We start from the raw sequence: 16538 nt of genomic DNA on the forward strand, positions 1-16538 counted from the left end.
AAGGTAATATAAAGAGGATACTTGGCTATTCTTGGCACACACTGGCTGCTGACTTGGTAACACTTTCTTTGCATTTATCATAGATTAGTTTGGGTTAGAAGAGATCTTAAAGATCATCTAGTTCCAACCCCTTGCCATAGGCAGCAACATCACCCACTAGATTAGGTTGCTGAAGGCCATCCAACCTGCCTTGAACATTTTGATGGATGGCACATCTACAGCTTCTCTGTTAGAGTGCCTCACTACTCTGAGTGAAGAACTCCTTCCTAATATCTAATTTAAATCTGTCCTCATTTAGTTTAAAACTCTTCCCCCTTGTCCTTTCACGATCCACTCATAAAAAAAGTTGCTCTCCCTTTTATTTACAACCACTCTTTAATACTGGGAGGCCTCAGTGAGGTCTCCCTGAAGCCTTCTCTTCTCCAAGGTGAACAACTCCAGCTCTCTCAGCCTGTCTTCATAGGAGAAGTGCTCCAGCCCTCTGACCATCTTCATGGCCTTCCTCTGGAATCCTGCGATAGGTCCACATCTCTCTTAGGCTGAGTACCCCAGAACTAGATGCAGTACTCCAGCTGGGGTCTGAGATAGGCACAGGTAGAGAATCACCTCACTCGACCTGCTGGTCATGCCATTTAGAGAGATCTGTTCAAAATACGTTCTTCTGAATGGATTCTCAGGGCAGGGAGTTGGGAGGTGAGAAAAGAGCATTTCTCATGATTGTTTGAAAAAATACAACTCTGTGGTCTTTGAATAAACAGGGAAGAGGAGAATGGCTTGTGGGTCTGCTGTGCCTTTTTGAAAAGACAGGAGGGTGCACCCACCATTTCCCCCCACTTAACCTCTGCCAACCTACTGCTGCCATGGGACAGAGACATTAAACCCGAGGAAAGCCCACTTTGGATGTATAGTAATTTATCAAAGCCTTCTGGAGGAAGAGAAAGCAGATTTGTAGGAGTTTCTCTTGGCACAGTAAAATGTGTGTTGCCTTTGCATTGAACTATGTACCCAGTGGGCTTCTTGAGTGAGGAGACTGGTGTGTGCGTGGAGCCTTGCAAGGGTGCGTGAGGAGGAGCACACTGCAGTCCTCAGTGCATGGACATGGCAGTTGGTCTGTTCTTCTCTCCTCACATGCCTCACCCTTGGTTTCTTGGTATTTCTCTTGGATTGTAAGAAGCTAAAGGCAGTAGATGAAAACAATGATTGAATGCACTTTTTTTTTTTTAAATTTACTGTTATTTCTCTTACTTCAGTTAGTTTCTGGAAGTGGCAGCAGTCATTTATTGGCATCAGCTAACTGGCTGATCATCACCTTTTCGTGCTGCTCTTCTTTTTTCCCCTGCTGTTCTTTGCTCCTTTTGGTGATGTACTTCAACTGTGAAATTCAAAGAAAATATGAGCTTTCCTGTTGCACGGCAACAAGGATTTCTTTATGAAGAAAAATGGATGCTACCTCTTTCTGTTGGTCAGTGCTTGAGAAGAAAAATCATCACCGGTGTACTACTATCGATCTATTTGGAGTCTTCTTAAGCTTGATAGTCTTGTAATATGAATTATTTTGGCCCCACAGGTCGAGGGACTAGCCACTACTAGCCAGATTTGGTTACTTGAGACAGAAGATGATAAACTGAGCTTCTGCCCTATGTTGTTAATTTACTGGTAGCTTATAAGAAGCACTTGCATGAGTGGGTTGCTTAGCTTTCTCCAACCTGTATGTATTCACTTTGCAGATGGGTGTGTTGCTGCTGAGGGCTCTCCATGTGCTGGTGAGGTGGGAGTGACCTTTGAGTCAGGCCCAGGATCAAGCTCTGCAGCTCTGACCTGGTTATGCTTGTTCCTGGTTATAATTGAAGCCAGGACACCCGTATCCTTTTGTGTGGTACAGTTTCACTCTGTAATGGGGGAAATGGCAAAAGGTGAAGGAGTAGGAAGCTCTGCTTTTAAATATTCTCATATTTAAACTTTTTATCAAGTGTTTGTTTGCTTTTGCATAATGAATTGTGCTCAACTTCTCTAAGTGAAACTTTAACAAGTGTAGATATAAATATATAAGTCTAAATATTGTTTGCAACCTTATGGTCTTTTAATGTACTTCCTCGTCAGCTGTTTTGGATGTGTCTGAATGTGTCTGTCAAATTCAGGCAATTGTTGCTTTTTTTTAAAACTGCAGGGAAAAATATCTAAAATGCATGCATAATATATATCCATATATATATGGAACTGTTGGGGTAGTGGTGTTTAGGTTTGTGTGCATGGTGCTTTCACGGTTTTCCATTTGTGCCAGTTTTGGTTGCAGCATAGGTACTGTAGTAGTGTATGTGTGGTGTGGATCAGTTACCACCATGTGGATACCAGCTACGATTAAAACATCCCTCTGTTCTTCTAGAGCTTTTATTACAGAAAGAGTGGTTTAATTTAGTTGCTCTACTTGCATTTCAGGCTGTTGTACACAAGCGTCTGGTTGCCTCACTGTTTCTGGTCAGTTATGGAAAATCCATGAGTAGCTAGTGAGGTCAGTGCTGCTTAAGAAGCTGTTTCCAGGTTCTTATCTTGTCCAAACAGACAGCTATAAATCAGTGAATCAGCACCTAAGCAACTACTACTTCTTGATACTGATCTTGTCAAGACAGAGTACAGATCTTAACATTTCAGTATGAAACTGAAGATAACTAGCACATCAGTTACATTTTTAATGAGGAAGACCTGCATGAAGACAGCCTTATTCTCATGGCTTCCTTCATGTAAACCCAGTGGATAGGTCTGACTATGCACAGCTGGTGATTCTGACTAAAGCACTTTTTTTGTTGACTGTTACATATGTTTTTGTTTCTTCTCTTTTGTGAATGAGACTACTCCTAGGTAGTCCCACTCTTTGTAGAGACGAGAGATTTCAAAAATTTCCATAGGGATTCAAAAATATACCATGGATGTTTTCCAAAGAAACTGTTCATTTGAGAAGATAAGAATGTAATTGAAATGAACACATAGGTTTTTTGTATGGCTTTGTGATATCATTTAATGCTTATGCTTTAATCAAAAAACTTAAAATCTTACAGAAGATTGGTGATGGAGTATAACCCTCTGTTTGACTCAGAGAAGTAGCATTGTTTTTGTCCCATTTGATGGTGCGTATTTCTGTTTATGGTTCCATGATACCTGTAGTATTCTTTTAATGTGACTATAGGGAAGTATGGAAAATTGCTGTAAGGCCTACAGGATGAGTTCCATTTGAATGACTTGTATCGACCTTTTGGCTCTTCTTGGCAATACCGTAAAGTGTGATGCAAAAAATGATAAACAATTTGAAGGGATGGGTTAGAGATCTTTAGAACAAACAGCTTTGTAAGATTTTGAAAAGGTGTTGGTGAATCTCACCTTTTGGTATTAGTGTAAATGAATTATGCAGTTTAATAACAACAAAATGCAAATCAGAATTTTGGGACTAGTAAGGAATACTGAACGGTTAAAGAAAATTATGAAGAAAAAGGTTAAATAAATAAAATAATTTCTAAAAAGCTGAATATCAGTCTCATTCATGATGATGTAAAACAGCTCAGTTAAATGTTTTTTTAAAGATTGTTTGTATGAATTCTGCCTTTTGATTTTCCTAAGAGAAGACGGTTTTTAATAAGGATTTCAATATGAATTATGATCAGTGGGAGAAGCATGTAATGAATGAACTAGATGGGGCTATTTGTGACAGTCTCCAGAGAGAGGAGAAGTGATGTGTAGCAGATAAACGTTGGGATTAACGTTGAGCAGAGGGGAGGGACCAACATCCTGAATTGTTACTAATAAGCACTAATGAGAGAACATCAGCTGTCCTTTGTGTTGAAAAATGCAGGCAATTTACTAATTAAAAATAATTAATGAAGTGGCTTCTCTTTTTGTATTCTGCCTGTAAAATATGTGTGCAAGTGAAACTTGGAGGCAGAGTAGCAAAGTGATCCTATATAAGGAAGATTTTAAGAGTTGATTGCCTTAATACTTACCTTAACTTTAAAAGTGTTGTTTTGATCGCTTCCATCTTTGTGTGTACACACGAAAGGGAAGAAAAAAACCCCAACTTTTTGGCAAGACTCATCATTAAGTAGTGGAAATAAAAGATACTACCATTTCTCTCATTACCATAACTCTTATTAACAAATACAGCATGCAATGTACAGTGCCTTAAAGCACAAATGAATACCATGTTCAGCTGAAACTATGAAAATGAGATGAACATAGGTACAATGTACTATTCTTATTTTTTTTGTCCATAAAGGACTTCCTGTTCCCATAGTACTTTTTGTACACTAAAGTCACAAGATATTAGTAAAGCACAACTTCTTTTCCTTAATTATGCAGTATAAATGGAAATTGTGGGCAAATATCCTAATCTCCATAGAGACAGCACAACATTTATCTAATTAGTAGTTTGCCTTTTGGCATTACTTTGAATAAATTAGCATTTCATTACATACCCTGAACTACTTCAAAAAAGTTTCCCAGAGTAGTATTTAGTCCTTCTTCTCTAAAGAGTGTATTTTGAATTAGTATAGGTTAATAATATCCTTTATAACTGGAAAGAGACAGAGTAGCAATACTGTTGTATTTTTAATATTAGAGGGTTGCGCTTGCAGGTTCTTTGCTTTCTTTAATCCCCAGGAATCAGAGTAAAATCTTATGTCACCTTATTTAATGGCTTACTCCTTCACCAGGGAAAAATCCAAAAAAGAAAAGCAAAAAAACCGGAACAAGTTTGAAAAACAGCTTGACCTCCTCTCTCTACCCTTTTTCCAGAGGCTGAACTTTCCTTTCAAGGTGCAAACAGTACAAAGCATAGTGGCGTGGACTAATCCAAAAGTCGCACTCTAGTTATAAACGAGCTTTTCTACATTATTTCCAATGCAGCTAATCCAGAATACACTATTTGTCTTCTTTTATTGTATGTGAATCAGTGGCAGGAAACTGGGTGACTAAGTTTAGGTATTGACTGCCAGATAAGATGAGCAGCTGCTTATTATGCTTATCCTGAACAGGTCCTGGGAGTCAAAACTTTGATGGGAAATTAAAAGAGGTAATTCATCAAGGATAGATTTTAATTGATTTTCTTTCTAAGTGTTAAAAAGAGCAGAAAGAAAAATCCACGGAAGTGATAAAGGGTGGTAATTTCCTTTCCTTGAGTCACTGGCTGTTTCAGACCCCTGCTTACCCCTTCAGAGAGTCACTGGCTGCCACCTGTGGCAGAAGATTGGCATGAAGTATGGTGTTAGATACTCGACTCTTCTCAAAGTTGCCTTTGCAGCAGGGATGTTGGTTACACCAACATTGCCATGGTTGCTTTTTGGTAGACAGAGGCATGCAATGAACCTGTCAGTTTGTTTTTGCGAAATCCGGAGAAATGAAATGTCTTCATTTTGGGTTCTTTGATCATGACACTTGGCCTGCCATCAGGAGACAGGGTATGTGTGTCTTGGAGGGGGAAAGGGACTTCACACAAGAGTTAGCAGGTCTCACTCACTGAGAGAGCTTTAAACAAGATTTGAAGGGGTGAGGGGATAAAATCATGATCACTGAAGACAGACCTGGAGGCACAAGGCCACTGTTTGAGAGACAGTGTGTTAGTGAGGTCCTTTGGTCTGCTGTCTCGTTAGTGGAAGGGGGTGGAGATCCATGCAGCGCCAAGGGTTATTGATGTGCTAGAAAATGCAGAAGCACCTGCGAATGCTCATGCAGGAATTGGAGCTTCTTCCCCTGAAAAGGCAGGAGGATTGATCGCCCAAATGAAATGCATCTACACATATGCATGCAGCATAGGCAGCAAACAGGAGGAACTGGAACCCATAGTGCAGCAGGAAAACTATGACATAGGGGGTTGGAGGTAGGTGATGTTTAAGGTCCCTTCCAACCAAACCATGCTATGATTCTATGACAAGAGGAAATGGCCTCAAGTTGATCCTGCAGAGGTTTGGATTGGATGTTAGGAAAAATTTCTTCACTGAAAGGGTGCCCAGGTGTTGGAACAGGCTCCCTAGGGAAGTGGTGGAATCACCATCCCTGCAGTGTTCAAAAGGCATGTGGATGTGGCGTGGAGGAACATGCTTTGGTGGTTAACATGGTGGCACTGAGTTAACAGTGAGACTTGATGATCACAGAGGTCTTTTCCAGCCTTAATGATTCTCTGTTCTGTTTGGCTGTCAGACTGGATTTTGTGTCTAGTAGCACAACATGTCTGGATGTTACAATATTTGTGAACTTGGGACCAGTCACAAAAGGACCCCCAGTGCAGTGCTGCGCATGAAGGTCCCAGAAGTGTGTTCAACTGGACTCACTGATGTCTTTTTTTATGCTTCTGGGCTGGATTCTCTGAGCAGATGGTCACTTACCTCCCTAGTGGTGAGTCAGGACAACCCTGTACATTCACCTGCCCCTTGGTAAATGTTGTCTTGTTCCCCTGCCCTGGGAAGGCTTTTTTACTCATTCTTTGTTATTTGACACTGAGTTATGTCATGGTGAGAGAAGAGCTCATGTTCCTTTCTAGCTCTTCTCCCAGCTTCTTTAGTTATCCCTCTCGATCCAGTAATTATTTTGTATTCCTGGTGAATGGGTTAGCCAGAGTTTTGGAATGATTCTTCCTAGATCTTCTACTGTGATGAGCACCCTGCAAATAAAACCCCAGAAAATTTCTTTTCTAACTTTCATCAAATCTGGCTCTTTGTAACAACAGCTGGAACAATTATTGGAAAACTTGAAGATGATAGAATACAGGAGAGAAAAAAAGATAGTTTATTAATTGTTACCTCCCATCCTCTTAAGCATCATTGCAGGCAGGTTTCTGCACTCAGGTCTGGTCCTTTGTTACCTCAGTACCTCTGTAGGAAGCTGGCACAGGTTTCCAGTCCTCCCCCACCCAGTGCCCAGGAAAGTTCCCCTGCACCCTCCGGGGCCAGTTAGTGCCTGGTCCTAAAAGCAGAATACCAGAAAAATCTGTGACTTGGTTGACTGTTCTCGCCCTCACTGCAGGACCCCAATGCTTGTCTGCCATGTTTTGCATTGTCCCTTGGCTGTATCTGTCCTCATAGGAGCCATTCAGTAGCTCACAAAACAGCTCCTTCTTCCTTCTATCTTCATCCAGAGGCTCAGAAACTCTACTTAATGACTGTACTGTAAGAATGGAGAGCAGTCATTTATATCCTAGATACACGTTGAAATTAACTTCTCTTTCTGTATTGCATTTTAAAGGCACTGTGCTAAACCCCTCTCATCTTCTTCTGTATGTTCAAATAAATTTCTCTGTTTTTTAGTTGTGTTGATACTCTTGTGAGCAAGTATGGTCTAGGGAACATGGATCTGGGATTGCATAAATTGCCAAACAGTACTCTTTTTTCTTATCTGCTCCCAACATAAAGCTTGTTTTAGGGAGATGTTGTCTGGGGACCTGGAAAATGGGAAGGCAACATCAGAGGTATGTTAGAGAGAATGACTGCTCTAATCTAACACTCTGAATTTTGTTCTACAGCTTGATGACTGCACCCTGCAATTGTCTCATAATGGTACCTATCTGGATCTAGAATCCACCCTAGCAGAACAAAGAGATGAATTAGAAGGCTTCCAGGAGGATGCTGGGTAAGTAAAGGTTTACTAAACATTTTTAAACAAGCATGTGGTTAACTTCATCTGTTCAGGTCAGCATAAGAACAGAAAAGATAAGAATCTTTCCTTTCTATGCCCGTATGTCTGCCCCTTTTTATGATTAAGAGTTTTATGACTTCTCTCTCTATGTTCACTCTTACAGTTTCTTTAAAAGATGATGACATACTGTAAAGAAATCTATGAATATGAATATCTTGATTAGTCTAATAAGATTTTATAGTTCTTTGAAACTTGATAAATGAGGATGGTTTGTTCAGAGAACACTGAGATCTTTCTCATGATAGTAGTCATGTAGAGGCTTATATTGGGATGATGTTCCTCAAGTTATAAACTCAATTTATTTTGCCTTGATATTTAAGTTCTCCATTTATATTTTTGAAGTAAAGGCCTTTATTGATTTCTTTTTTTACTCCTGGAATTGATTAAGCCAGCCCAAGGGATGGAGGTGCATGTTGTTTTTTGAATATTCTCCTCTCTTGCTTTTTTTCTCTTACTCAGTTCTTGCTGGCACACATGGATTGCTATGACACAGCTTTCCATAGTCACTTCTTAAGAGAACTGAAAGTGAAAGCAGAAGTTAGCATCAGTGTGTGTTTGTGTCAATGCACATAGACAACTTCCTTTTTGAAGAAATTTCCTTTTCTGGACCTTTCAGGCAATTGTCTTAGTTAAGATGTAAAATGAACAGAAAAACTAGATCTATTTTTGTCTTTCTGGTTACTATACTGGCCTGGATAGTTGCGATTATTTTATGGGTGCGTTTTGGCATGGACTTCACATGTGAGAAATGCAGCTGTGTCAGAAGGAAATTCATAGAATCACAGAACATGCTGAGTTAGAAGAGAACACATCAGGATCATCGAGTCCAACTCCTGCCCCTGCGCAGGACACCCCAAAAGTCACACCATGTGCCTGAGAGCAGTGTCCAAACGCTTCTGGAACTCTGTCAGGTTGGTGCTGTGACCACTGCCCTGGGGAACCTGTTTCAGTGCCCAAACACCCTCTGGGTGAAGAACTTCTACCTAATAATTAACTGAATTTTGAATTGGTCAGAGTTTGTTAACAGTAGGAGATGCAGCCCTTGTGCTTATACTCCTTCTCCACTTTTTCTGATCGCTGTCTTGCCTTTGATGAATATGTCTTACAAATTTAAACTCTGCCTCTGAAGATGATTTTATGTGGAGAAGAATTTTAAATAATATGTTCCAGATACTCACGTGTGTGCATTTGTGTATGTCTTATTCACGCATATGGATTTGGGGCATGTTTTGCAACCATTGCAAGATAAAAACTGTTCTATTAGAAACCACTTAAAAGAGAGATCTTCAATAGACAGAGTAGCCAATACAAGCTGAACTGAGCTTCCTTTCCTATGCAATGGGAGTGTTGAGTGTAGAAGTTGATATGGTCTTCAGTTTTATGCAGAGGTGATAAAAATCACTGCAAAGAACAGCAAGTTCCTATTTCCAGGTAATTTTATGATGAGTTGAAAACAAGTAATATGAAGGAAATTTTTTTTTGCTTTTGTAGCAATATGTTTTGAGTTTGTCACTTTTTTTCCCTTCCATTGGTGTCTCAATGATAATTTTGGTAATTTTAACTTTGCTAGTTTTGACACCCCACAGTAGCAATTTGGTACTGCCAAGCAATTTGGCAAGTGAGAGACCACTTGGTGCTTTTCCTGCCAGACTTTGCTCTTGAAATGGCAATATCCACCTTGTTTTATTTTCATGCTCCTTTTGGGCATGTAAAATCAATGATACGAATTGTTCCTGAAATATGATTCTAATTTTCTCAGTGGTGGCTGTCCTAGGAAAAAAACCAAACCAAAAAACGTGGAACTGCTGCTCCATGGAACTGGAGTTTTGTACTGGCGAGGATTCAGATGGATTTCTGCATCTTATTTTTGTCCATATTATGTGAGAGAAGAGAATATAAACAAGAACAACCAGAATTTTGGAAGTGTGTGGGATAAGCTCCTCTGTAGGACTTAGCATTGTTACTTCAGGGTAAATGCAACTTACATGATGTTATTCAGAAAAACTGAATATTCTACACATAGGGTATCAAATGAGGTCAGTAATGCTGTCCTCAGTCCTGTCTTTCTAGCAACTTAAACTCCAGTTTTGCATCTTGGAGTTCTGAGACCAAAGCACTGAGCTGGAGCGCTCCTGAGCTGGAGCGCTCCTGAGCTGGAGCGCTCCTGAGCTGGAGCGCTCCTGAGCTGGAGCGCTCCTGAGCTGGAGTGCTCCTGAGCTGGAGCGCTCCTGAGCTGGAGCTTCTGGCTGCAGACCTTGGGAGCTTAGCAGCAGCCCGCTGTCTGGGAGGGACTGCCTGCAGAAACCATTTAGTCTCTCTCTTTTTCTGTCTGGGTCATTTCAAGGTCCTGCTCTTAATCTTCAAAGCTTTTAATTTTCTGAGATTAGGCTACCTCAGGACCTGCCTTTCTGCCATGCCAAAGCTGCTGTGCTCATCAGGGTCACTGAAGCTTGCTGAACTCTGAGTGAAAGCTTTAGTAGGTGGATATTTTTAAAATTTTAGAACCTCAGCTGTGGAAACTCCTATTCAAAGTGACTAGAATGTCCTGTAATCTGGCTGTTTTCAGCATCTTTTTTGCCAAAAGTTCCTGTTCGTCCCGGGAAAGATGATGAAGATTTTTTTTTTAACACTGTTGAAAGGAGACTTGTAAATAAAACAAAACAAGCAGAAAGCAAAATCTTGAAAGTTTTGATTGTTTTGAGAGGCTGTAGGAATTTGTTTTTTCTCTGAGGGATTGGATGAGCATAGTGGAAAACATTAAGGACTTTTTTCAAGAGGAAAGAAGAGAATGGTGGCAGTTGCTGGAGGTTTATAATGTGTATCTGTAAATAACCTGTATAAGAAACATATGTACTTGTGCAATTTCAAATGAATGCTCTTCTGTTACTGAATGTGGTAGTTGCTGTCCACTCCAGCAGAATCAAAACTTTTGTCTAGGGAAGGAGAAAAGCCAACACCTGTCCTCGTACTCTGGAGGGCTAACTGAGCAAAACATGTATGGGGATTGGACTGCTTTCCTGTCTACACAATTTTACCTGCTGCCATTTGCACCCTTGGGAATAGCTGTGGGATTCAGGAGAATCAGATTGCTTTTGTATGGGGGCTGGTTTTGGAAGAGCCAGGATGAACATCTGGCCAAGTAATGAGGCTGGTCCTGCAGAAGGTGTTGCAGCCAGCAAAAGGGTCAGTAGGAGCATGTAGGAAAATGACATTTCTTTTCAAGTCTGGAATGTGTTCATGGCTCACTTGCTTGTTGGGTTGCTTAGCTGTTTTGGTTTTTTTCTCTTGCTTCCAACACAAATTACTTAGTGGATGCTTAATTGTGTAGGGTGGTGATGTGGAGGTTTTTTAGGTGGGCCGGCTGCTTTAAGGTGTCAGTGACAGGTGAAGCTCCTTTCCTTGGCTTCCTTGAGATTTCACAGAGCAAGCAAGAATTGTCAAGCAGCTGATCTGTTTAAATTACCATATAATTGCTCAAGCTCTCTTTATGGATGTATCTTAACAGGCCTTCATGGTAGCCCACAAGGTAACACAATCCTAAAATGCAGAGCATGAGTTTCTTTAGACATTATGCTGTGAGAAATTAAAATTTCTTCAGGGAATATGTTTTCAAGACTTTTGTTCAGCAGGGATTGTTTTAAAGTACTTCTGACAAATGGCTTCAGCGCTAATGTTTCTGCATTCCTTCTAGACACCCTATCTCAAGACATTTTGCCTGGGTGAGCCCCATGACAGACCTTTTCCCTCTTGATGGTGCTGTTCATTCTGGGCTTGATTCAGAATCTGTTGGAGGCAATGGAGTCTGGCAGGGATCTCTGCCATTCTTTTCCTGCTTATGTACTGTATTTTTTCCCACTTAGACTTTGCAAATAGCACAATTGTGAGAATGAAAACTTTCTGTCACTTGTTTACATAAGGAAGTTGGGGATGCATTTGAAAGTTAATTTAGTTTTTGTCTTACAAAAATGTTGTGGGTCATTTCTTACAGCAGTACTGAAAACTAGTAGATTCTATGCTGATTTTGTATGAGTTTAAACAGAATGTATTTGTGTTTGTTCACAGGTGGAAAATGCTCTCAACTTCTGATAGCTTTCTCTCTGTGTTTTGTCTTGATGTCATTTCTGTGTTTCTCTGTTCCAACAACAAGAAAAATAAGGGAAGTGCCAGTGAAAGATTGTCATTGTGTTGCTCCAAACAGGAGATTGTGACTGCTTATTGACATTATTTACTCATGTTGTGAAGAATATATTAGTCCACCCAAATATTTTGCTTTCTGTGACATTTAGCTATTAGGTCTGATGAAATGCTGAATCTGAAAAATGTAATTGATGGTCACAATAAAAAGCATGTAACAAAGCAAGAAAAGACCCCAACAAAAACACAAGAAAAACAGCTCCCTAGAAACATTAAACCAAAAAACCTGGGCTGAGAGATTATGGTAATTTTTGGAAGGTGTAAGAATTTCTACAGGGTAGCAGTATTCCAGTCTAAAATGTATCAGATTGAGATGTTGAACCACATTTTGAAGTGGATGTTTAGCTAAAACCTTACTCTTGCAGAATAAATGGTGATACAGATTAAGATGTCACATTCCTAAAGAAATAATTGGTTTTTATGGATGAGTAAGTTGATGCTGTTCTTAATTACCTCACAAAGATTGAGTGCAATAACTATTACTACCTATATTTTCAAAACTTTATGCGGCTTTTGAGCTTCATAATCCTGTTACAATGTCTTTGTTTATATGTAAAAAAATAATTAGGTAAAATATTGAAATTAATCTTTAGGTGGAACTGTAGTAATTCATTTTCATAGTTATCATGCAATAACCATTGACAGCAAAATGAAATAAAATTACTGGTCCCATATGGTTTCCCTGTACAGAAAATTGGCAAGTCATCTCTGAGCATTCCTGCTTCCACAGCATGTAACCAAAATAATTACACAAATGTGCATGTATTTTGTAGGCCTGACAAATGAGACCTGCGACTCTGGGGGATGTGCTCTGAAGGCAGGATGGAGTCAATTAACAGTTGGAAGTTCCACCATGGAAATTATTCACCAGTTAAGAGAAAAGGATTTCTTGTCAGTGGATCTCCTTGACACAGTATCTTGTGAAGAAATGATTGTCAAATTAAGGTTCCTACTAATAGTAAAATGCTACTACTTTTTTAGTTAAAAAATGAATACTGATTTGTGAATATAAAATGTGTTTAGAAAACAAGCATCTGCAAAATAATAGCAAACTTGAATAAATTTTACTGCAGGCCACAGCTTGTTTTCTTACATAGTTTCAGCTTTAAAGCTGACTTGATGGTGCAGAAGTAAGTCTCTTCTGCATATATTGAGGTCAGAGACTGCAAGCCACTTTGATTGCACCAAAAGACACAAAATGCAAGGTCGAAGTGAGCTTTTGGAAAGAACCTGTGGTGCCCTGTTTTGGTGTGTGCTGTTTAGGAGGGACCTGGAGTGTGAGAGTAAGCACAGAAATTACAGCAATCACAACTTATTGTGTGTAGTAGATTTCTGGGGGTGTCAGAGGAGGGTGCAGTCTGTGCACCTTACAGCTTCATTCCAGTCTACATGAAGAACCTTCGGCCAAGTAGCCTACAAAAGAAAAGTTGCAATACTGGATAAGACTGACCTTTCACTGATGTGCCAAACATGTCCTTCAAAGGGAAGCAGAGCTGGTTTTGCTCTTCTCCAAATGCCCCAGTCTTGGAAACTGTACTGCACTCCTTTCAACTGAGAAGGAACCAGCATCCAAAGTAGTGGCTCTCTTGGCTTGGACAAGGAGTCTTCATGAGCTCTTTACGCTGTGTGTGGTTTTGGTTTGGGGTGAGCAGGAACCTGGGATTGGTAGACTTGACTGGGGCAGGCTGTGGGCAGCTCTTGGCATTGGCACTTAAGAAATGTGAAGGGGCACAGTGCTCTTAATCCATGTGCCTGAGAGTAGTGTCCAAAGCACATGGCAGCTTTTGGGGTGTAAGACAGCACCTCACATACCAAGTTCTGAAGTGTTCTGTGGTCTGGTTTTGTCCTATGGGGGGTTTTTAGTGGGTGGGCGTTTTTTTGGTGATGGCGTTTAAGTGCTGGGGTTTTTTAAGAGCTTGGCTCATGATTTTACAGCTTTTGTTTGTCAATACTACAGCAGCTGTGTCTCTTTCTCTCCCACTTTGCCCCAGAGTTTAGTCAGCTGTAAAGGGAAAAATCTACATCTGTACCAAGGTACCTGTGGAAACATTTGAAGATCTGCTGTTTTTGAATTTAGTGATTACTGCTGGCAAATGAATGCAATAAGAGTGTTTTTATTCAAAAATAATTTCCATTGTAAAATGTATTGCAAAAATACTCTTGTGCTTAGCTCTCTCCCAGCCCGTTACATACCAAATAAAGTGCCAAACCAAAAAGCGTGTGAATAATTCTTACAGTTTTTCCTAGGACAACGTTTTTTAAAGATAGTCTAATTTGGCATTCAGGTTTACATGTGAAAATAGCTGAGAAGTCCAATATTTTATGGTGGAAACTTAAATAAAAACAGCTTATGGAAACAGCTGATGCCAGATGTTCTATTTAAAACCATTTAATTTTATTAACATTGAAGCTGCTTAATAGCTGTGTTTGCACTCTGCCCTCCTCCTCGATGATGAGGCTGTAAGTTAAGTGAGCGGCTCTCGAGGCTTGGAAATGTGTTTCCCTTCAATTTGTGAGCAGGAAATCCCTTCTTCTCTCCATAAACAGATCATCTGCGGGGCTTCAGGTAGGGCTGCCAGAAAGCGCTGCAGGGCTGCTCTGAACTCAACTCCTGTTGCGAGCAGAACCACTGATTTGAGAATCCAAACCTGGAACAACACCAGCACCGTGGGCACTCACTGCCTGCCAGGGCAAAGCAGTGTAGTATTGCCCAGAGCCTGTGGGCAGCCGAGGGAGCTTGTGCAGGGTAATTAATAAAAGCTGTGAATTAGCTACACTTCCTATTCCATGGCAACCATTCCCGTGTGTGCTCCTACCCGGTAGTAAATGCAGAGGTTTGTGTAAGCAAGGTCACACTCTGCTTTATCCCATGGGAATCCATTTGTCTGTGTGCGTGGTGTGTGGTGTGTGTTTGTTTGGTTTACCCCTGACTAAACTAAGGTGGTAATCTGCTTCTGATAAAAATAAGTGTCTCCAATTTAACCTCCAGTTGTGAGCTAACAGCTTAAACTGTTGCAAATCTGTGACTAGCCCAGGATCTCCAGTAATGAAGCCATGAAAATTAGTGAATACTGCCAGGGCTAAGACCACAGAAGTACAGCAAAACACTAGTTGATTTCACATTTACTGCTCAGTAAATGTGCTCAGTAATTGTGCTCGCTAGCAAAAGCATTGATGGCCCAGCAATAAATATAAAGCCCATTTCCGAAGTGGAATTAATATGGAGAAATAAGTGGCCTGAGAGCAGTGTTTTATATTTAAGAATTTGTATGTCAAGTTGGGAAGAAGCCCTTGCCAAATGTGATGCTCATGGAAAACTTCCAAAAGCAGAAAGAGACACAAAGCAGTATGTTAATCAGTGCAAAGTAGACTTTATGTACCTACATACACATATGCGTGTTCTACTGCAAGGTAGGACAGCTTTAAAATAGTTCTTGCTGAGTCTGGTTAAAATGGTCACATTCTGAGAAAGCATAAATGGCCAATTAAGTGAGTAGGACGTTGCTTTGAAATGTGTTGTGCCGTTTTGAATAATCTCATCTTCACTTTGTTATCTTTTTAGTATCATCAATTAAATTGGAAAACCATAAAAGATAGGGGTTTTTCCCTTAAGGTAGTAGAGAATGATTTCTAGTAAAAGAGAAATGTTTATGAAAATTTCTTAAACCTGTTTTTTACAAGCTAAGTCATTTTTTTGCTTTTTTTAATTATAAAAAAATTTAGCTGCCCCTTATGGAACTGTAAGTCAGAGTAAGGTCAGGTAGAAGGGGCCTTTGTGAGAAAGAAGATTACTATGCAGGTGCTGTTTGTTTCTGCTCTGCAACTATGGAACTTCTAATGAAGTTGGTCACAAAATCAGCGAATGGGTCAGGTTGGAAGGAACCACAGTGGGACTTCTGGTCCAACCTCCCTGCTCCCTGTTCAATCCCAGAGCACATGGCACAGGATTGTGTCCCAATGGTTCTTGAATATCTTCAAGGAAGGAGACACCACAACTTGTCTGGGCAACCTGTTCCAGTGCTCAGTCACCCACACAGTAAAGAAATTCTCTTTTATGTCCAGGTGGAGCTTCCTGTGCATCAGTTTCCGCCCATTTCCTCTTGTCCTTTTGCTCGGCACCACTGAGAAAAGCCTGGATCCATTCTCTTGACACCCTCCCTTCAGATACTCACAGACATTGATGAGATCCCATCTTGGTTGTCTTCTCTTGAGGCTGAACAGGCCCAGCACCCTCAGCCTTTTCCCATGAGAGATGCTCCAGCCCCTTAATCATCTTGGTAGCCCTTTGTTCTACGTGTTCCAGGAGCTGTGTATCTCTTGTCCTGAGGAGCCCAGAACTGGACACAGCACTCCAGATGTGACCTTGCCAGTCCTGAGTAGAGGAGCAGGATCACCTCCCTCGTTATGCTGACAATGCTCTTCTTGATGCACCCAGACCACCTGAAGTGGTCTGGAACCAAAACTGATGGTCCCACAGTGTTTCTGGGAGCACTGGAGGGACCGTTTTCCTGAAGACATGGAAACATCAAATGACCCATCTGCTGGAGATTAATTTATTTTACTTTCCTCCTTGCCCTTGTCCTGTAGGTTTCCAGTTCTTATAACATTTTTTCCCTAAAAATCCAGATATTTCAAGGCATCTGTTTCTCCAAGGGTGAAAAGGTTTTAAATGA

At 40.5% G+C, this 16538-nt stretch overlaps 1 protein-coding gene across 14 annotated transcripts in view; it reads left to right on the forward strand.

Moving 5' to 3' along the window:
* Positions 1–16538, forward strand: part of FHOD3 (formin homology 2 domain containing 3) — a 377817-nt gene that overhangs the window by 32904 nt on the left and 328375 nt on the right. For all 14 annotated transcript variants that reach the window (XM_032118819.1, XM_032118873.1, XM_032118846.1 and 11 more), the window contains exon 2: positions 7499–7605. In XM_032118819.1, coding sequence (XP_031974710.1) covers positions 7499–7605 — 107 coding nt within the window. The remainder of the gene's footprint in view (positions 1–7498; positions 7606–16538) is intronic.

The sequence above is a fragment of the Corvus moneduloides genome, chromosome 1 (genome assembly GCF_009650955.1).
Source record: "Corvus moneduloides isolate bCorMon1 chromosome 1, bCorMon1.pri, whole genome shotgun sequence".
NCBI lineage: Eukaryota > Metazoa > Chordata > Aves > Passeriformes > Corvidae > Corvus > Corvus moneduloides.